Below are 22,114 nucleotides of genomic sequence, written 5' to 3' on the forward strand. Positions count from 1 at the left end.
AAACCTCACACATTTTGCCTAGAAAATATATTTTTTGAAATCCACGATACAGTGAGGCCGCAAACTCTGAGGGACGACTGTACCGTGAACGACTGGTTTACCTTCCAATCAGTGAATGGACAGACAACTGGTGTCTTGGTCTGAATTGAACTACTGAAATCAAACAACTTTTGATATTCTTGTGCTGCATCGGGAAATCGGACGCCGCTCTCTCAATAAATGTATTATTTAGGGGACCTGGTCTTGTTTGGCATGGATCAAAGTCCATGTCGCCAGAGTTAAACTGCGCCTGGACTACGGTGATCCTTAAAGGGGAACATTATCCCAATTTCTGAAGGATTAAAACCAATAAAAATCAGTTCCCAGTGGCTTATTTTATTTTTCGAAGTTTTTATCAAAATTTTACCCATCACGCAATATCCCGAAAAACGGCTTCAAAGTGCCTGATTTTAACCGTCGTTATATCCACCCGTCCATTATCCTGTGACGTCACAGCGTGACCACACAGAAACAAACATGGCGGATAGCACAGAAAGGTATATTAGTTCGGATTCAGTTGGAGTGTGGAGTCAAGTTGCCAAAACGAAATTGAAGAAGAAACTGTAGCTATTGAGCCATATCACGACAGACAGCGGCACGGGAGGAAACGCGGACGAATTCGGCGATCGCCTTCTAACCAATGATTGGTATGTGTTTGTTTGGCATTAAATGTGGGTGGAGGGAAAGGCTGGATGCAAATATAGCTACAAATGAGGCATAATGATGCAATATGTACATACAGCTAGCCTAAATAGCATGTTAGCATCGATTAGCTTGCAGTCAAGCCGTGACCAAATATGTCTGATTATCACTCCACATAAGTAAATAACAACAAAACTCACCTTTGTGCATTCATGCACAACCTTATAAGTTTGGTGGACAAAATGAGACGGAAAAAGAAGTGGCATAAATCACATCTTAGCCAACATATCCAGGGGGTTTACCTCGCTCGTCTGCGGGAAGAGACTGCCGTCGTCCCTAAATACCTCGCACTCGGGCGGATTCAGCGGTGGACTATTTTCCAATATTGCAGATTTCGTTGACTTTATCGGTGGAAATGCATCTGCTTTGAGTGTCGCAGGATATCTACACAATCTGGTGTGGATATCGGAAAATTAACAGAGCTGATTTGACTAATAAGATTGAGAAAATGGCGGATTGCTTCAGGTTGTGACGTCACGGCTGAAAGGTCATCGCTCGACAGGCTATCAATTGAAAGGCGTTTAAATCGCCAAATTTACCCTTTTAAAGTTCGGAAATCGGTTAAAAAAACATATCGTTTTTTCTCTGCAACATCAAGGTATATATTGACGCTTACATAGGTCTGATGATAATGTTCCCCTTTAAACCAAAGTGTGGAGGACTGAGCTTTTCAGAGACCACTTCTTTGCGTGCGGAACTGACCAAAAAAAAAAAAAGTGCTCTCGAGGGTTGGTCCGACCAACCCGACGACGGATGGGTGACGCGTGGGACGAAGGTGCCACGAATGTGTGCTTGAGCTTATCAGATGCGTGACAGCGACACTGGGTGTGGGCTGGTCACACTGGAGTCTTGAGTGGGAGCGAATCCACGACAAAGTGTGCAAAGTGAGAGAGCAGGGGGCTACGGTCACGCCCTCGTAAAGAAAGTCTTACTAAACAACAAACGACACACATACACACACACACACACGCGCACACACACACACACACACACACACATACCGGTTATCGTACAAAATGGGGACCTAGTTGTTGATCTGAACTTGTGGGGACCAAGTTGTTGATCTGAACTTGTGGGGACCAAGTTGTTGATCTGAACTTGTGGGGACCAAGTTGTTGATCTGAACTTGTGGGGACCAAGTTGTTGATCTGAACTTGTGGGGACCAAGTTGTTGATCTGAACTTGTGGGGACCAAGTTGTTGATCTGAACTTGTGGGGATCAAGTTGTTGATCTGAACTTGTGGGGACCACCCTTTCTACAGGTTGTGGAGGCATACATTTATTTTGCAAAATGGCCACTGCCCAGTTATCTCATACACATCTTTAAATCTCTGGATTGATGAAGTAATGTGATGATCATACTTACTGGGGACCCTGGGGGAAGAGAGCTCATATGGTTCATGGGGACCAAATTTAAATAATTTTGCATAATTCACACAAATTTGTACCTGACTACTGAGTAGGGCTGGGCGATTTATCGATATACTCGATATATCGCGGGTTTGTCTCTGTGCGATATAGAAAATGACTATATGGTGATATTGGAGTATACGTTCTCACGCAGTTGCTTTTAGCTGCGGGCATTACACTACTGGCTCTTCTCACTCTCCTTCTCAGAGACAGCAAGCGCACCTTCTTACATACCTCACATACGTATACGCCCTCGCGGAGCTGAGAGGTAGCAGCATGGGTAACGTTAGCTGTGATGCTAGTGGAGAGGTGCGAATCTGGTAACAAATGAAGGAAGAATTAATTCCCAATAAAAACAGCAGGGGGTCCATCGTCTGGCGGTGGTTCGGCTTCAAGCGGGAATATGTCGAACAGACAACCGTAATTTGTCAAGTGCGACAAAAAGTAGCATTACTGCTAATATGTAGCATCAATTGAAAAGTCCCCCGCTGGAGAATGAAGAGTGTTTACTCCGCATGTCAACATCTCCATCAAAATGCAGAGGCAAACATTTCCACATCAACACGGTAGGAAAAAAAATAGTCAACAACAAAAGGAGATAATGTCCGCAGGAACCTACCACATAGCGAAGGACGAACAATATTTGATTTTCTATTAAGCAGCTCATTTTTATTTGACAGTTATTGAAATATCTTGTGTGACATCATGCACAAAAGTGCACTTTATTTGTTTTAAACTATTGAAGCGGTGTTCTGTACAAAAGGTGCACTTTAATTCAGTGTTGTTTTGATATGTCATCTTAGTGACATCATGCACAAAAGTGCACTCATAGCTTGTTTTAAAATGTCTCTGACAATCTTGCACTTTCTGTTTTGGAAATGACATGAATGTTTGTGCCACTGCTTAATAACTGTTTAATAAATACACTTTTGGTCAATTGACTTAATTATTGTTGCAAGTTTAAAAGTAGCATATATTAATGCAGTATGAAGAAGAATGTTTTAATGTAGACACATAGAATCATCATACTGCTGGGATTATATGCATCAAGTAGAGAAGTTTAAAAGTCTCACTCTTAAACTAACTAGTAAACATGTTTTATGGGCCAAAGCTTAAAAATCACTGAGGCATCTTCAGAATGGATCTGATTATCATTTAAGAAGGTTTCCCTTTAAAGGACCTGTTTTTTGTCCCCATACCGTCAGAGGTCCCCTGGTGTAAACCAGGGGTGTCCAAAGTGCGGCCCGGGGGGTCATTTTTTAACGGCCCCCACGGCACATTTTAAGAATACAATTGAAAAAAATAAAAACATAAAAAAGTGATATAAAAGAGCAAACAGGTGAAATGTAACAAGAAATTGTTGCAATATTTACTCTAATAACACACAGCTGCCATGCAGGCTGTTTCTTTCTTTAAAACATAATAATGAATCAAAATCAATGTTATTTTGAATTATTATTATTATTAGTGCAAGGCTTCAATGACGTTACATTAAATATTCCACTTTGAGATATTTTTTGGGGAAAATGTTGCATATTTTGTGTTTTACCATATAAAAAACTGAGCTGTTTTTTTTAAGAAGGGCCCAAAACAAACAAACAGAACATAAACAACAATAAAACTTAAAATTGACGGATATACCGTATGTCCTTGAATTGCCGCAGGGCATAAAGTATGCGCCTGCCTTGAATTACTGCCGGGTCAAACTCGCTTCGCAAAATAATTAGCGCATGCTTAGTTTTACCGCCTGGTCAAACTCGTGACACTTCCCCTGTCATCATTTTCAAAATGGAGGAGGCTGATTTCAATACCGGTAATTAGAAATTTGCATAAAGGGAACAAGATTAAGAGCTATTCAGTAGGATTTAGGGTCCAAGCTTACATCACACTCAAATTTTTACTGCATGCCTTTGGTAAGTGCCAGACTGAGAAGAGGTTTTAAAATAATTAGCGCATGCTTACTTTTACCGCATGCCTTTGGTAAGTGCAGGAGTGAGAAGAGGTTTTAAATTAATTAGCGCCCCGGCGGCAATTCAAGGAAATACGGTAATTTCTTTTTTAACACTTTAATAAGTAGGACACTTTTGGATCCCCAATTATTTTAGTGTGATTTGTTTTTAAGTGTCATTGTTCAAAAAATAATAATGAATCAAAATCCAAAATTAAGGCTGTAATTATTATATAATCTCAAATTTTCCACCTAAAAGAGTTATTGGGTGAAGATATTGCATATTTTGTGTTTTTTCCTTTTTTTTCTTCTAATGTTGATCTACAGATTTAAAACTTGCATATTAATAAAAATTATAATACTGAATAATGACACATTTTTTATATATTTTTTATCCAAAACCCTTTGGGGTCCCCGGGATCATAACTGAGTGGAGGCCTAAATGTATATTTTTTTAAACATATAATGTATTGGTTTTTAAAATAAAAAATATGAAAATGGCCCCCACTTGCTCAGATTTTTCAGTGTGCGGCCCTCAGTGGAAAAGGTTTGGACACCCCTGGTGTAAACAGAGCCATGTCCCCATTAAGTCTGAATTGCCAGAACACACGCACGCGCGCGCACACACACACACACACACACACACACACACACACACACACACACACACACACACACACACACACACACACACACACACACACACACACACACACACACACACACACACACGCTGAGAAAAGGTGACGCATGTTGGCAGCAACAACAACGACGACAAAAGGCACTTCTAATCTCTTCTCTCTTTTTCTAAAGGTCGACTACACTTTTCTTTTTTAATTTTGCATTTGGTTTACCCTCCTCATGTAATCAATCAATCAATCAAAGTTGACTTATATAGCCCTAAATCACGTGTCTCAAAGGGCAGCACAAGCCAAAACGACAGACCAGCACACGTTTGTTTTTCATTTTTTTTTATGCATTCTAACGAGTAAATAGATGCCATGTTGCTCTAATCTGCCTGTAAAGCGCTCTAGAACATAAAAAAGCCCTTAATTAAGGTTTTAAATGTACACTGTAATGTAATATATCTATAACATTAACGTTAACGTACCGTTTATTGTCACACACACACCAAGTGTGGCGAAATTATTCTCTGCATTTGACCCATCACCTTTGATCACCCCCTGGGAGGCGAGGGGAGCAGTGAGCAGCAGCGGTGGCCGCGCCCGGGAATCATTTTTGGTGATTTAACCTCCAATTCCAAGCCTTGATGCCGATTGCAAAGCAGGGAGGTAATGGATCCCAATTTTTATAGTTTACATATTTTGATATTGATCTGATTTTGGGAGAGGGAAGTCTGGGCTTCCCTGCTTAGGCTGCGGCCCCCGCGACCCGACCTCGGATAAGCGGAAGAAGATGGACGGATGGATGGATATTTTGATCTGTTCAGCGTACGGCAACGCATTTTTTCCAAAACCTTCGCTATTTCCGACCGATTATTACTCACTGCAGACTTCATGAGAGTCAACACACAAGAAAAAAATCACTTACTGTACAAGATCTGCTGTCGGGATGCCTACTGTTAGTGTTGACAGCGACCAGGCAAACTACTTGGAAAATGTAGCAAGCTAAGCTACAAGTTACACTCCATTAAATGTAGCTAAGCTACGAGTTACTCTCCATTAAATGTAGCTAAGCTACAAGTTACTCTCCCTTAAATGTAACTAAGGTACAAGTTACTGTCCAATAAATGTAACTAAGCTATATGTTACTCTCCATTAAATGTAACTAAGCTACAAGTTACTCTCCCTTAAATGTAACTAAGCTACAAGTTACTCTCCATTAAATGTAGCTAAGCTACAAGTTACTCTCCATTAAATGTAACTAAGCTACAAGTTACTCTCCCTTAAATGTAACTAAGGTACAAGTTACTGTCCATTAAATGTAACCAAGCTACAAGTTACTGTCCAATAAATGTAACTAAGCTATATGTTACTCTCCATTAAATGTAGCTAAGCTACAAGTTACTCTCACTTAAATGTAACTAAGCTACAAGTTACTCTCCATTAAATGTAACTAAGCTACAAGTTACTCTCCATTAAATGTAACTAAGCTACAAGTTACTCTCCATTAAATGTAGCTAAGTTACAAGTTACTCTCCATTAAATGTAACTAAGCTACAAGTTACTCTCCATTAAATGTAACTAAGCTACAAGTTACTCTCCATTAAATGTAACTAAGCTACAAGTTACTCTCCACTAAATGTAGCAAAGCTACAAGTTACTCTCCCTTAAATGTAACTAAGATACAAGTTACTCTCCATTAAATGTAACTAAGCTACAAGTTACTCCCCATTAAATGTAGCTAAGCTACAAGTTACTCTCCATTAAATGTAACTAAGCTAAAGATTACTCTCCATTAAATGTAGCTAATTTTAGATTTTGTTTACCAGTTTTGATGACCCGCCTTATTTTGCCTCTGATTGGCCAGTCCGTAATGTTTGGCCCTAACCTTAACCAATTGTGACTCATCATACGAACACCAACCAATCATCATAGATGTTCTCCGTATGTATGGATGTTCTACATATTTTTTTGGGCTTGGATTCACAGTTAATTTTCTCTCTTTGTAAGCTATCTCGCTCCATGGCACTAAAAGTAGCTAAGCTACAGGAAAAGCTGCTCGTTAAAAAAGTATCTAAGATATCGCCAAACTACTGGGAGATGTAGTTAAGCTTCGTAGCTTAGCTACTTACTAGAAAATGTAGTTAAGCTCGGAGCTTAGCTACATGTAGCTTGTTACTGGCCATCAGTGAAAGTAGATATATTCACTTAGCAACCTCACGTCGTGGCTCTAAAAGTAGATAAGCTACTGGAAAAGATACTCGTTAAAAAAATAGCTAAGCTACGGACAAGCTACTGGGAGATGTAGTTAAGCTCGGCGCTTAGCTACATATAGTTACAAATTCTGAAGCGCGACGCTAAACATTTTTTAAAAGTAGCTAAGCTACCGCCAAGCTACTGGAAAACGTAGTTAGGCTACGTAGCTTAACTACACGCAGCTTCTTAGTGCTAAAAAAGTTAAAAAGTAGCTAAGCTACCGCCAAGCTACTGGAAAACTTAGTTAAGTTTCGTAGCTTAGCTACATGTAGCTTGTTCCAGCTAAAAAAAGTTTTAAAAGTAGCTAAGCTACCGCCAAGTTACTGGAAAACATAGTTAAGCTACGTAGCTTAGCTTAATTTTGGCCAAAAATGAAGTAAATATGCTAATATTTTTTTTTTCTTGCACAACGCTAAAAATAGTCCGTCTGCGTTAGCACTTATAATAACAATATCACTAGTACTTGTTAATATTCAAGTCACAAAGTTTAAATGGAGTATTGTTGGCATTTTATGGGCCTGGCATTAACTCCACTATAAGCAAATTTTTATTTACGAGGAAATGTAGTTAAGCTACGTAGCTTAACGACATGTTATTGTAGTTTATATATTCCTGTTTAGATGAAGAATAACTCGATCCTCGCCAAGAAAAAAAGAGGGTTGGAACCGAGCGTCTTTTCGGGTCTGTGTCGCCATTTCCGGGTCTAAATTGGATGCCAAAGTGGACCAATTTGTCGGATCACGTCCTCATCCTTGTACTGTCCAGGTGAGAGGGGAATATTTATGACCTAAAACAAACTTTCACGAGCTACGAGGCGAGAAAGCACCTCAGCTGTATAATAATGCTGTATAAGTTCCCAAAACAAATTCAGTATTGGCATTTTTTAGTCAATTTAGCCGTTTTTATGCTCAAAAATGCTTAATTTGGGCCAAAACTGCAGAGAATATGCTTAGATTTTAATTATTTTTTCAATCCACACAACAGTGAAGCCACAAACTCTGAAGCGCGACGCTAAAAATAGTCTGTCTGCGTTAGAACTTATAATAACAATATCAGTAATACTTGTTAATAATAGTCAGAAAGTTTAAATAGAATATTGTTAGTACTTTATGGGCCTGGCATTAACTCCACTGTATGCAAACTTTTATTTACGAGGAAATGTAGTTAACCTAGGTAGTATCTTAGCTACATGTATATTGTTACTGGCAATCACTGAAAGTTGATATATTTCGTTTAGATGAAGAATAACTCATAATCCTCACAAAGAAAACCGGGTCTAAATTGGATGCCAAAGTGTACCAATTTGTCGGATTACGTCCTCATCCTTGTACTGTCCAGGTGAGAGGGGACTATTTAAGACCTAAAACAAACTTTCACGAACTACGAGGCGAGAAAGTAGCTCTGCTGTATAATAATGCTGTATGAGTTCCCCCAAAAATGCAGTATTGACATTTTTTAGTCAATTTAGCCGTTTTTATGCTCAAAAATGCTTAATTTGGGGCAAAACTGCAGAGAATATGCTTAGATTTATATACGGTATATTTTTCAATCCATGATAGAGAGAAGCCACAAACTCTGATGTGCGACGCTAAAAATATTCCGTCTGCGTTAGCACTTATAATAACAATATCACTAGTACTTGTTAATAATCACGTCACAAACTTTAAATGGAGTATTGTTGGCACTTCATGATCCTTGCATTAACTCCACTACAAGCAAACTTTTATTTGCCCTTATGTGGGCCTACCGAGGATGTCGTAGTGGTTTGTGTTGTGATTTGTGCCGCCCTTTGAGACACTAGTGATTTAGGGCTATATAAGTAAACATTGATTGATTGATTGATTTACGAGGAAATGTAGTTACGCTACTTAGTAGCGTAACTACATGTATCTTGTTACTGGCCATCACTGAAAGTTGATATATTTCGTTTAGATGAAGAATAACTCAATCCTCACCAAGAAAAAAGGAGGTTGGAACAGAGCGTCTTTTCTGGTCTTTTATTTACCAGTTTGAATGCATTAAAAAAAGGTCTTGTCCCTCGTATTGACGATGAACCATAGGCAAAATTTCAAAATAAAGTGCAGTTTCCCTTTTCTAAGCCCTCACCTCTCGTTCAACTGCCGACAGACGTGTGTGCGAGGTACAAAACCACGGACATGGGCGTGTGGGGAGAGCTGCTTTCATTCGGACTAAAAGTAGCGGTAAACGTTGCAAAAAGACTCGTTATTTCCTGATAGCTAAGGCGTGCGTGTTTTTTTTTTTTGCCCCCCTGTGCTAATTATTCAACTTTCCCGATAACAAAAATACATCTTTTCTAGTCCATCACACTCCTCTCGCCTGATCGAACTTGTGTCCCCTTTGCAAAAACACTCTACAAAAATACGTTGTGTTTTTTTTTTTTTGGCATGTGAGATTTCGACTTAGCGTTGTGCTTTGAAAGTGAAACCTGAATCGAAACAAAAAAAAAAGGGGGGAGACGAGAGGAAAGGAAAGCGATTCTTCTGCATAGTACAAGCGCCCGTGTCATGCGTTCACGGTACACGTCGGACACCAAACAGGAAGGACTAGCTTTGAGTTGTCTTGCTACGTGAAAAAAAATAATAAAAAAAGACATCCTTCATTCGGCGGACATTAGCTGGATGCAGGAAACGGAAGCTAAGCGCCACAAACACACACTCTTGTAGTTCGGACCTTCTTGAGACCTCTGGAAAATGCCTACCTTTTTAAGACCACCCTTTCGAAATATATAAAGATTTGTATTTACAACATTAATAATATATACATACTATGTAAAAAATAAAAAAAGACAAGCTTTTTGGATTTTTTGTTTTGTTTATAATTGTTTTTTAATCTTTATATGTCTCTACAGTAGATACATATTTATTTGATTTATTTGTATTAATTTGGTCGTGTTCCGTGGCCTGGATCATGTTTTGTTATTTTCTGTTAGTTTTGTTATTGTTCACCCTAGAGCAGGGGTCGGGAACCTATTTGGCTGAGAGAGCCAAAAAGCCAAATATTTTAAAATATATTTCCGTAAGAGCCATATAATATTTTTTTTTAACACTGAACACAACTAAACACGTGCATTTTTAAGTAAGACCAACATTTCTAGAGTATAATAGGTCTCTTATTCTTTGTAATAACATTGTTATTCTGAAGCTAACTGTGGAGGGGGCGTGGCCTGCGGGCCTGCAGCGACAGGTGCGTAGACGGCCCACCTGGGCCTTGTTATCTAATCACCTGTCGCTCTGTTATAAGCAGCAGCCAGGAGGAGAGATGGGGTTGGGGCTGGAAAAAACTATTGCTGGAAAGCAAATGAGAGACTTATTGAAAAATAAAACAATATTGTAACCCTGAAACAGGCTCTCATGTCGGTGCTTGGGGGTCTGAAGAACCCCCAGGAGGGCAAGTCCCACACTAACCATTAATAAATAAATAACTTCTTACCATTAACTCAACTTCTTGAACAGGTGCGGTAGAAAACAGACGGATGGATTAAAAATGCATGAGAATGTTTTATATTTTGAACATTATTTTTAACACTGTGATTACAAGTGGAATTATTCATTACTTATCGTGTTAAGGAATGTCAGCTCAGATTTATCAGAGAGCCAGATGCAGTCATCAAAAGAGCCACATCTGGCTCTAGAGCCATAGGTTCCCTACCCCTGGACTAGAGTTTGTTTTTAGTTACCATGGGGGCTTGTTGTTTCCACCTGTCTCTGATTGGTTTTCGGGACGCTTACCTGTTTCCTGAGCACTAATCAAAAGGGACTATTTAATCCTGCCTTTGCCGGTCAGTCGGCCTGACTTCAATGTCGAACGCAACAAGTTACGTTAGTTTTTCTTGACTCCTGAGCTAACTTGGTACCTTGGCTTCCCATGCGATCGGCCCCTTGTTCCTTCCGCTCGTGTTCTGTTTTTGGCACCTGTTTTAATTTTGTAGATTAAATCATGTTCCTACCTGCATGCCTTGTCCGGAGTGGTCCGTCTGCATCCCAGGGGAACGAACCCCGCAGTATCAATCAATCAATAAATCAATGTTTATTTATATAGCCCTAAATCACAAGTGCCTCAAAGGGCTGCACAAGCCACAAGCACCTCCTCGGTTCAGATCCCACATAAGGGGCAAGGAAAAACTCACAACCCAGTGGGATGTCAATGAGAATGACTAACAGAAACCTTGGAGAGGACCGCAGAGCCCCACCCCATCTCAAGGGGAGACCGGATGCAATGGACGTCAAGTCTGTCTAGCATAATATTGTGAAAGTCCAAAGCTACTGCTACACCCCCCTAAGGGAGTCCAAAACTAACAGAAAATAACAAAACATGATCCAGGCCGACTGCTTGCAGTAAGTCAGACCCGTTTCCAGTGAGGGTTGGACTCCTTTGCCACTCATTCTGTTCATAACTTTTATGGACAGAATTTCCAGGCGCAGTCAAGGCGTTGAGGGGTTCCGGTTTGGTGGCTGCAGGGTTAGGTCTCTCCATTTTGCAGATGATGTGGTCCTGATGGCTTCATCTGGCCAGGATCTTTAGCTCTCACTGGATTGGTTCGCAGCAGAGTGTGAAGCGACCGGGCTGAGAATCAGCACCTCCAAGTCCAAGTACATGGTTCTTGCCCGGAAAAGAGAGGAGTGCCATCTCCAAGTTAGGGAGGAGATCTTGCCCCAAGTGGAGGAGTTCAAGTACCTCGGGGTTTAGTTCACGAGTAAGGGAACAGTGGATGGTGAGATCGAGAGGCGGATCAATGCGGCGTCTTCAGTAATGCGGACGCTGTGTCGATCCGTTGTGGTGAAGAAGGAGCTGAGCCGGAATGCAAAGCCCTCAATTTACCGGTTGATCTACGTTCCCATCCTCACCTATGGTCATGAGGTTTGGGTTATGACCGAAAGGATAAGATCACGGGTACAAGTGGCCGAAATGAGTTTCCTCCGCCGGGTGGTGGGTCTCTCCCTTAGAGATAGGGTGAGAAGCTCTGTCATCCGGGGGCAGTTCAAAGTAAAACCGCTGCTCCTCCACATGGACAGAAGCCAGATAAGGTGATTCGGGCATCTGGTCTGGATGCCACCCGAACGTCTCCCTCGGGAGGTGTTTCAGGCACGTCCGACCGATAAGAGGCCACGGGGAAGACCCAGGACACATTGGGAAGACTATTTGTAGCCTGGGAACGCCTTGGGATCCCTTAGGAAGAGCTGGACGAAGTGGCTGGGGAGAGGAAATTCTGGGATTCTCTGCTTAGGCTGCTGCCCCCGAGACCCGACCTCAGATAAGCGGAAGAAGATGGATGGATGGATGGATTCTCTATCAGATGCGATGGTTTTCGGTATTGGGACCATGATTTTGGTCCTAACTTGTTCACCGGTCCTCACATGGACCGTAATTTTCCTTGTTGAATTTGAAATATCCGTCCATTTTAGGACCACCCTAATTTTGATGAGACATTTTCTATCAGATGCGATGGTTTTCCGTATTGGGACCATGATTTCGGTCCTAACTTGTTCACCGGTCCTCACATGGACCGTAATTTTCCTTGTTGAATTTGAATAATCCGTCCTTTTTAGGACCACCCTAATTTTGATGAGACATTATCGATCAGATGCGATGGTTTTCCATATTGGGACCATGATTTCGGTCCTAACTTGTTCACCGGTCCTCATACGAACCGTACTTTTCCTTGATGAATCTGAAAAATCCGTCTTTTATAGGACCACCCTAATTTTGATGAGAAATTTTCTATTTGATGCGATGGTTTTCCCGTATTGGGACCATGATTTCGGTCCTAACTTGTTCACAGGTCCTCATACGGACCATACTTTTCCTTGTTGAATCTGAAAAATCCGTCCGTTTTAGGACCACATTAATTTTGATGAGACATTTTCTATTTGATGCGATGGTTTTCCCGTATTGGGACCATGATTTCGGTCCTAACTTGTTCACAGGTCCCCATATTGCCTGTGCTTTTCCTTGTTGAATTTGAAAAATCTGTCCTTCTGGGGACTACCTTAATTTTGATGAGACATTTTCTATTTGATGCGATGGTTTTCCGGTATTGGGACCATGATTTCGGTCCCAACTTGTTCACAGGTCCCCATATTGCCTGTGCTTTTCCTTGTGGAATTTGAAAAATCTGTCCTTCTGGGGACCACCTTAATTTTGATGAGACATTTTCTATTTGATGCGATGGTTTTCCCGTATTGGGATCATGTTTTCCGTCCTAACTTGTTCACCGGTCCTCATATGGACCGTACTTTTCCTTACTGATGTCTCAAGAAGGGTAGAATTACAAAACACACACACACACACCAACTGCATGTATGGCTGAAATATACTCTTCTCTTTTCTCTGTACATTAAATGTTCTACAGCTCTGTGAGTCAAGTTTGTGATAAAAAAACCCGACAACAGTCAAGCGCAAGGAGGGGAAGAAGTACTGCGAGTTGAATACTAGCGGACAAAGCAAGTACCTCGAGGAAAGGAGAGACAGTACCGTGGATACAACAATCACATGGCTTGATGCTCTGCAAGCGGCGGGCACAAACAGAAGCACTAACAGTTACGTCCATGGCTACAGGTGCTACGGTCTTAAAGAGGATCTAGAAACAAAGCTGGATGCAGGAATCTTTCGACAACTTCAGTCAACCTGAATAGAGGAACCGCGAAAATCAATAATCAATAATCAATGTCCGTCTGGTGTATTGTGATTGAAAAGTAGCTCACAACATACCAAATACGGAGCATCCGGAAAGTATTCACAGCTCTTCGCCTTTTCCCATATTTTACAGCCTAGTTCCAAAATGGGATACGTTCATTTTTGTCCTCAAAATTCTACACACAATACCCCATCATGACAATATGGAGGTATTTTTTTAACTCTGAAAATGCGTCAAAGACAAAAATACACAAAAAAAGGTATAAGTATTCACAGCCGTGGCTCAACACTTTGAAGTAAGGGAATTATATTTATATAGCGCTTTTCTCTCGTGACTCAAGGCGCTTTACATAGTGAAACCCAATGACTAAGTTACATTTAAACCAGTGTGGGTGGCACTGGGAGCAGGTGGGTAAAGTGTCTTGCCCAAGGACACAACGGCAGTGACTAGGACGGCGGAAGCGGGGATCAAACCCGGAACCCTTAAGTTGCTGGCACGGCCACTCTACCAACCGAGCTATATTGTAATATATGTAGTGTATATAAGTGAAGTGAATTATATTTATATAGCGCTTATGTGCTTTACATAGTGAAACCCAATATCTAAGTTGCTTAAACCAGTGTGGGTGGCACTGGGAGCAGGTGGGTAAAGTGTCTGGCCCAAGGACACAACGGCAGTGACTAGGATGGCGGAAGCGGGACTCGGGGCACAAACAGAAGCACTAACAGTTACGTCCATGTCTACAGGCGCTACGGTCTTAAAGAGGATCTAGAAACCAAGCTGGATGCAGGAATCTTTCGACAACTTCAGTCAACCTGAATAGAGGAACTGCAAAAATCAATAATCAATGTCTGTCTGGTTTGAACTCACAACCTACCGATCTCAGGGCGGACACTCTAACCATTAGGCCACTGAGTAGGTTCTAATTTAATCGCCGCCACGACAAAGAACAACTTTTCACAGAGTCAGGGTTATTGTGTGTAGGATTTTGATGACAAAAAATAATGAATGGAATCCATTTTGGAATAAGGCGTAACAAAATACGGGAAAAATATTTCCCTGCTGCACCGAACGGTACGTACCATGCGCTGTTGTGTACCTCGGTTCAAACGCGGGCTTGCTGAGAGAGAGCAAGGAGCCGAAGCGCTTGAAAATAAAGAACTTTTAACCCCTCCCCCTCAAAAATAAAGTTTATTTTAAAGCTGGCACCACTCTCTACTAGTGACACAGGCTGGTGGTCATTCAAAGCTATGACGTGAGCGTCAGTTCGTCGTTCCTCCCCCAACCCAAAAAAAAAAACATATCCACGCCACAAAATGTACCTTGGCCTTTCCTTGTCTCCCAGGCTCCAGTGACGACACCACCCTCTTCTCCGCCCTCTGGAGGTGTGAAGCGAGCCCAGCCGGTCCCTTCTCCAGCTCAGGCTTTTGTCTACGGAGCGTCGGCAGGCAGTCTGGGGGATAACAGCTCGGAGCCTTTGTCTACAAACAGTCAGGAGTTTAAGGCGAAAAGCAACAAAAATTCAATTTTCCTGTCCTCAAACTGACTCCCCCCACTCTTTAAAAAGTGTGCTTCTCCTGTAACGCGTCCTCGGAATCCAGGTGTGCTTGTAAATGTGTCAGACTGGGTGGGTGCGACCGACGCTGAACGGTCACGTCATGCTGAACTGTACAGTGGCGAGTTGCAAGTTGCTGTGCTTACCGTAAAAAGCCATGCTGCTCGCAAAAAGTGGGTTCCGTGGGAAAAAAAACACATCCTCCCACCCCACCCGCCTCGAGCTCCATAGTCATGCTCGCTTAGCCGATCGGACTCGTCGTTTAAAAACCGGGAACGACCAACCCTTCTTCGGCGTTAAAAGTGAAAGCTGTCCCCCTCGCCCCTCCCCCTTTGCCCGCCTGGGGGGGGGTGGGTTCATCTGGGGTGCTGGTTCTGATTCTGCGAGCGGGCCAGGACCGGGTACGCCAGGTTTACATTCAGCTGGTCGTTGTGTTGGATCAGGGAGACGTTTTTGTAGTGGAGCACCAGGTCTTTCAGGGAGGCGTAGAGGTTGTACGGCTCGGCGAAGCCGTAGCCCGTGGACGTCTTGTTGATGACGCAGTGTTTGGCCTCGCCGTCCACGCTGCGGAGAAAGAGAATCATTCCTCAATGACTGTCCTGACAGTATAACCAGGCCCGTCTACTACAAAACCCCAAAAGCAGTGAAGTTGGCACGTTGTGTAAATGGTAAATAAAAAGAGAATACAATGATTTGAAAATCCTTTTCAACTTATCTTCAATTGAATAGACTGCAAATACAAGATATTTAATGTTCCAACTGAGAAACAATTTTTATTTTGCAAATAATCATTAACTTAGAATTTAATGGCAGCAACACATTGCTTAAAAGTTGTCTCAGGGGGCATTTTTACCACTGTGTTACATGGCCTTTCCTTTTAACAACACTCAGTAAACGTTTGGGAACTGAGGAGACACATTTTTGAAAATTGAAAGTGTGTGTTACTACATTATATATATATATATACTTGCAGTGTGTATATAGTACATATTACAAATTGTTATGAAGGTGTCTGTTACTACAATATATATATACTTGCAGTGTATATAAAGTTAAAGTTAAAGTACCAATGATTGTCACACATACTAGATGTGGCGAAATTATTCTCTGCATTTGACTCATCACCCTTGATCACCCCCTGGTAGGTGAGGGGACATATTACAAACTGTTATGAAGGTGTATGTTACTACAATATATATATATATATATATACACATATATATACACTTGCAGTGTGTATATAGTACATATTACGTATTGTTATGAAGGTGTCTTTTACTACATTATATATATATATATATACATATATATACTTGCAGTGTGTATATAGTACATATTAGATTTTGTTATAAAGGTGTCTGTTACTACATTATATATATACTTGCAGTGTGTATATTGTACATATTACATATTGTTATGAAAGTGTCTGTTACTACATTATATATATATTTTTGCAGTGTGTATATAGTACATATTGCATATTGCTTGAAGGTGTCTGTTATTACATTATATATGTATTAGCAGTGTGTATATAGTACATATTACATATTGTTATGAAGGTGTCTGTTACTGCATTATATATATATTTGCAGTGTGTATATTGTACATATTACATATTGTTATGAAGGTGTCTGTTACTGCATTATATATATACTTGCAGTGTGTATATTGTACATATTACATATTGTTATGAAAGTGTCTGTTACTACATTATATATATATATATTTGCAGTGTATATAGTACATATTAGATATTGTTATAAAGGTGTCTGTTACTACATTATATATATTTGCAGTGTGTATATTGTACATATTACATATTGTTATGAAGGTGTCTGTTACTACATTATATATATATATATTTGCAGTGTGTATATTGTACATATTACATATTGTTATGAAGGTGTCTGTTACTACATTATATATATATATATATTTGCAGTGTGTATATAGTACATATTACATATTGTTATGAAGGTGTCTGTTACTGCATTATATATATATTTGCAGTGTGTATATAAAACATTGGAGGTGGGTTTTGAAGTTGTTTTAGAAACTTTGAAGCTACAACGGTGACTACTATTAACTGCATCGTCCAAGCGTTTTTTTTAATCATCTTTAATATCCTAATTATAAAAAGTCATGCATGTTCTAGTCTCTCATAATGATTGTGAACGATAAGCAAAATTCCCCCCCAAAAAGTGCAGTTCCCCTTTAAAACTGTGGACACTGATATTGAGTTACAGTGTACTATACTGGGTGGTAGAAACCAGGCTTTATCCTTCCCTTCTCGCTACTTACACAACGGAGCAGGCGTACGAGCCCTTCTGTGATTGGCTCTCACGGATGAGGAAGGTTCCGTCACATTTGCCCCTCAGCATTTCCTCAGCCTGGGTGCGCTTGATGTCGCCCACGTACCAGGTGCACTCATCATGGTGGGGCGAGCCCTCGTCATCCTCCAGCGAGTACGAGCTGCAAACACAGGGATCCTATTCAGAACATTTCGCTGATGTTGTGTACCCACAGAGGGGGTAAATAATGGATGTACCACAGTATCCATCAATCGTGGTGGAGCCGGGCGCCATTGCACACACTTACTCGTCAGCATCGTTCTTTATGCCGAGCCATTCGTTTATCTTCTTCTGCCTTGTACCCTTCTGTGTCAGCCATCTGCCAAACAACACCAATGCAGCAAACAAGGTGAACATCATTATTCATGCTTTTGTTACGCCTCGTCTCGATTACTGTGACGTTTTATTTTGGGTCTCCCTATGTCTAGCATTAAAAGATTAGAGTTGGTACAAAATGCGGCTGCTAGACTTTTGACAAGAACAAGAAAGTTTGATCATATTACGCCTGTACTGTATATACCTTTATATACATATATACCTATATACATATATACCTATACTGGCTCACCTGCACTGGCTTCCTGTGCACTTAAGATGTGACTTTAAGGTTTTACTACTTACGTATAAGATACTACACGCTCTACCTTCTTCCTGTCTTGCCGATTGTATTGTACCATATGTCCCGGCAAGAAATCTGCCTTCAAAGAACTCCGTCTTATTAGTGATTCCCAGAGCCCAAAAAATGTCTGCGGGCTATAGAGCGTTTTCTATTGGAGCTCCAGTACTCTGGAATGCCCTCCCGGTAACAGTTAGAGATGCTACCTCAGTAGAAGCATTTAAGTCCCATCTTAAAACTCATTTGTATACTCTAGCCTTTAAGTAGACCCCCCTTTTAGACCATTTGATCTGCCGTTTCTTTTCTGCCCTGCCCCCCTCTCCTTCGTGTTGAGGAGGGGGGCACAGATTCAATGACCACAGATGACGCGCTAGCTGTCCAAAGTCGGGACCCGGGGTGGACCACTCATCTGTGCATCTGTTGGGGACGTCTCTGCGCTGCTGACCTGTCCCTGCTCAAGATGATCTTCTGCTGGCCCCACTATGGATTGGACTCTCACTATTATGTTAGACCCACAATGGACTGGACTCTCACACTATTACGTTAGACCCACAATGGACTGGACTCTCACACTATTACGTTAGATCCACCATGGACTGGACTCTCACTATTATGTTGGATCCACTATGGACTGGACTCTCACTATTATGTTGGATCCACTATGGACTGGACTTTCACAATATTATGTTAGATCCAATACGGACTGGACTCTCACTATTATGCTAGATCCACAATAGACTGGACTCTCGCTATTATGTTAGATCCACTATGGACTGGACTCTCACACTATTATGTTAGATCCACTATGGACTGGACTCTCACACTATTATGTTAAATCCACTATCGACTGGACTCTCACTATTATGTTGGATCCACTATGGACTGGACTTTCACAATATTATGTTAGATCCAATATGGACTGGACTCTCACTATTATGCTAGATCCACTATAGACTGGACTCTCGCTATTATGTTAGATCCACTATGGACTGGACTCTCACACTATTATGTTAGATCCACTATGGACTGGACTTTCACTCTATTATTCTAGATCCACTATGGACTGGACTCACACTATTATGTTGGATCCACAATGGACTGGACTCTCACACTATTATGTTAGATCCACTATGGACTGGACTCTCACACTATTATGTTAGATCCACTATGGACTGGACTCTCACACTATTATGTTAGATCCACTATGGACTGGACTCACACTATTATGTTAGATCCACTATGCACTGGACTCTCACACTATTATGTTAGATCCACTATGGACTGGACTTCACTATTATGTTAGATCCACTATGGACTGGACTTCACTATTATGTTAGATCCACTATGGACTGGACTCACACTATTATGTTAGATCCACTATGGACTGGACTCTCACACTATTATGTTAGATCCACTATGGATTGGACTCCCACTATTATGTTAAATCCACTATGGACTGGATTCTCACTATTATGTTAAATCCACTATGGACTGGACTCTCGCTATTATGTTAAATCCACTATGGACTGGACTCTCACACTATTATGTTAGATCCACTATGGACTGGACTCTCACTATTATGTTAGATCCACTATGGACTGGACTCTCACACTGTTATGTTGGATCCACTATAGACTGGACTCTCACACTATTATGTTGGATCCACTATGGACTGGACTCTCACATTATTATGTTAGATCCACTATGGACTAGACTCTCAAACTATTACGTTAGATCCACTATGGACTGGACTCTCATACTATTATGTTAGATCCACTATGGACTAGACTCTCAAACTATTACGTTAGATCCACTATGGACTGGACTCTCAGACTATTATGTTAGATCCACTATAGACTGGACTCTCGCAATTATGTTAGATTCACTATGGACTGGACTCTCACTATTATGTTGGATCCACTATGGACTGGACTCTCACTATTATGTTAGATCCACTATGGACTGGACTCTCACTATTATGTTAGATCCACTATGGACTGGACTCTCCCACTATTATGTTTGATCCACTATGGACTGGACTCTCCCACTATTATGTTAGATCCACTTTGGACTGGACTCACACTATTATGTTGGATCCACTATGGACTGGACTCTCACACTATTATGTTGGATCCACTATGGACTGGACTCTCACACTATTATGTTGGATCCACTATGGACTGGATTCTCACTATTATGTTAAATCCACTATGGACTGGACTCTCACTATTATTTTAAATCCGCTATGGACTGGACTCTCACACTATTATGTTAGATCCACTATGGATTGGACTCTCACTATTATGTTAGATCCACTATGGACTGGACTCTCACACTATTATGTTGGATCCACTATGGACTGGATTCTCACTATTATGTTAAATCCACTATGGACTGGACTCTCACTATTATTTTAAATCCGCTATGGACTGGACTCTCACACTATTATGTTAGATCCACTATGGACTGGACTCTCACTATTATGTTAGATCCACTATGGACTGGACTCTCACACTATTATGTTAGATCCAATATGGACTGGACTCTCACACTATTATGTTGGATCCACAATGGACTGGACTCTCACACTATTATGTTGGATACACTATGGACTGGACTCACACTATTATGTTAAATCCACTATGGACTGGACTCTCACATTATTATGTTAGATCCACTATGGACTGGACTCTCAAACTATTACGTTAGATCCACTAAGGACTGGACTCTCATAATATTATGTTAGATCCACTATGGACTGGACTCTCACTATTATGTTAGATCCACTATGGACTGGACTCTCACTATTATGTTAGACCCACAATGGACTGGACTCTCACTATTATGTTAGATCCACTATGGACTGGACTCTCTCACTATTATGTTAGATCCACTATGGACTGGACTCTCACACTATTATGTTTGATCCACTATGGACTGGACTCTCCCATTATTACGTTAGATCCACCATGGACTGGACTCTCACTATTATGTTGGATCCACTATGGACTGGACTTTCACTATTATGTTGGATCCACTATGGACTGGACTTTCACAATATTATGTTAGATCCACTATGGACTGGACTCTCACACTATTATGTTTGATCCACTATGGACTGGACTCTCCCATTATTATGTTAGATCCACTATGGACTGGACTCTCACACTATTATGTTGGATCCACTATGGACTGGACTCACACTATTATGTTGGATCCACTATGGACTGGACTCTCACATTATTATGTTAGATCCACTATGGACTAGACTCTCAAACTATTACGTTAGATCCACTATGGACTGGACTCTCATTATTATGTTAGATCCACTATGGACTGGACTTTCACTATTATGTTAAATCCACTATGGACTGCACTCTCACTATTATGTTAGATCCACTATGGACTGGACTCTCACTATTATGTTAAATCCACTATGGACTGGACTCACTATTATGTTAGATCCACTATGGACTGGACTCTCACTATTATGTTGAATCCACTATGGACTGGACTCTCACTATTATGTTAGATCCACTATGGACTGGACTCTCACTATTATGTTAAATCCACTATGGACTGGACTCTCACTATTATGTTAAATCCACTATGGACTGGACTCTCACACTATTATGTTAGATCCACTATGGATTGGACTCTCACTATTATGTTAGATCCACTATGGACTGGACTCCCACTATCATGTTAGATCTACTATGGACTGGACTCTCATACTAATATGTTAAATCCACTATGGACTGGACTTCACTATTATGTTAGATCCACTATGGACTGGACTCACACTATTATGTTAGATCCACTATGGACTGGACTCACACTATTATGTTAGATCCACTATGGACTGGACTCTCATACTAATATGTTAAATCCACTATGGACTGGACTTCACTATTATGTTAGATCCACTATGGACTGGACTCCCACTATTATGTTAGATC

General features: G+C 40.9%; 1 protein-coding gene across 4 annotated transcripts in view; it reads right to left on the reverse strand.

Annotated features, from left to right (window-relative positions):
* pik3r2 (phosphoinositide-3-kinase, regulatory subunit 2 (beta)) overlaps nucleotides 1-22,114 on the reverse strand; it is a 100,997-nt gene that overhangs the window by 141 nt on the left and 78,742 nt on the right. For all 4 annotated transcript variants that reach the window (XM_061919801.1, XM_061919798.1, XM_061919799.1 and 1 more), the window contains 3 exons: nucleotides 17,787-17,858; nucleotides 17,490-17,660; nucleotides 1-15,752 (listed from right to left, as the gene is read on the reverse strand). The exon at nucleotides 1-15,752 is cut by the window's left edge and continues 141 nt beyond it. In XM_061919801.1, coding sequence (XP_061775785.1) covers nucleotides 15,545-15,752; nucleotides 17,490-17,660; nucleotides 17,787-17,858 — 451 coding nt within the window. In that variant the 3' untranslated portion in view covers nucleotides 1-15,544. The remainder of the gene's footprint in view (nucleotides 15,753-17,489; nucleotides 17,661-17,786; nucleotides 17,859-22,114) is intronic.

The sequence above is a fragment of the Nerophis ophidion genome, linkage group LG14 (assembly GCF_033978795.1).
Source record: "Nerophis ophidion isolate RoL-2023_Sa linkage group LG14, RoL_Noph_v1.0, whole genome shotgun sequence".
NCBI lineage: Eukaryota > Metazoa > Chordata > Actinopteri > Syngnathiformes > Syngnathidae > Nerophis > Nerophis ophidion.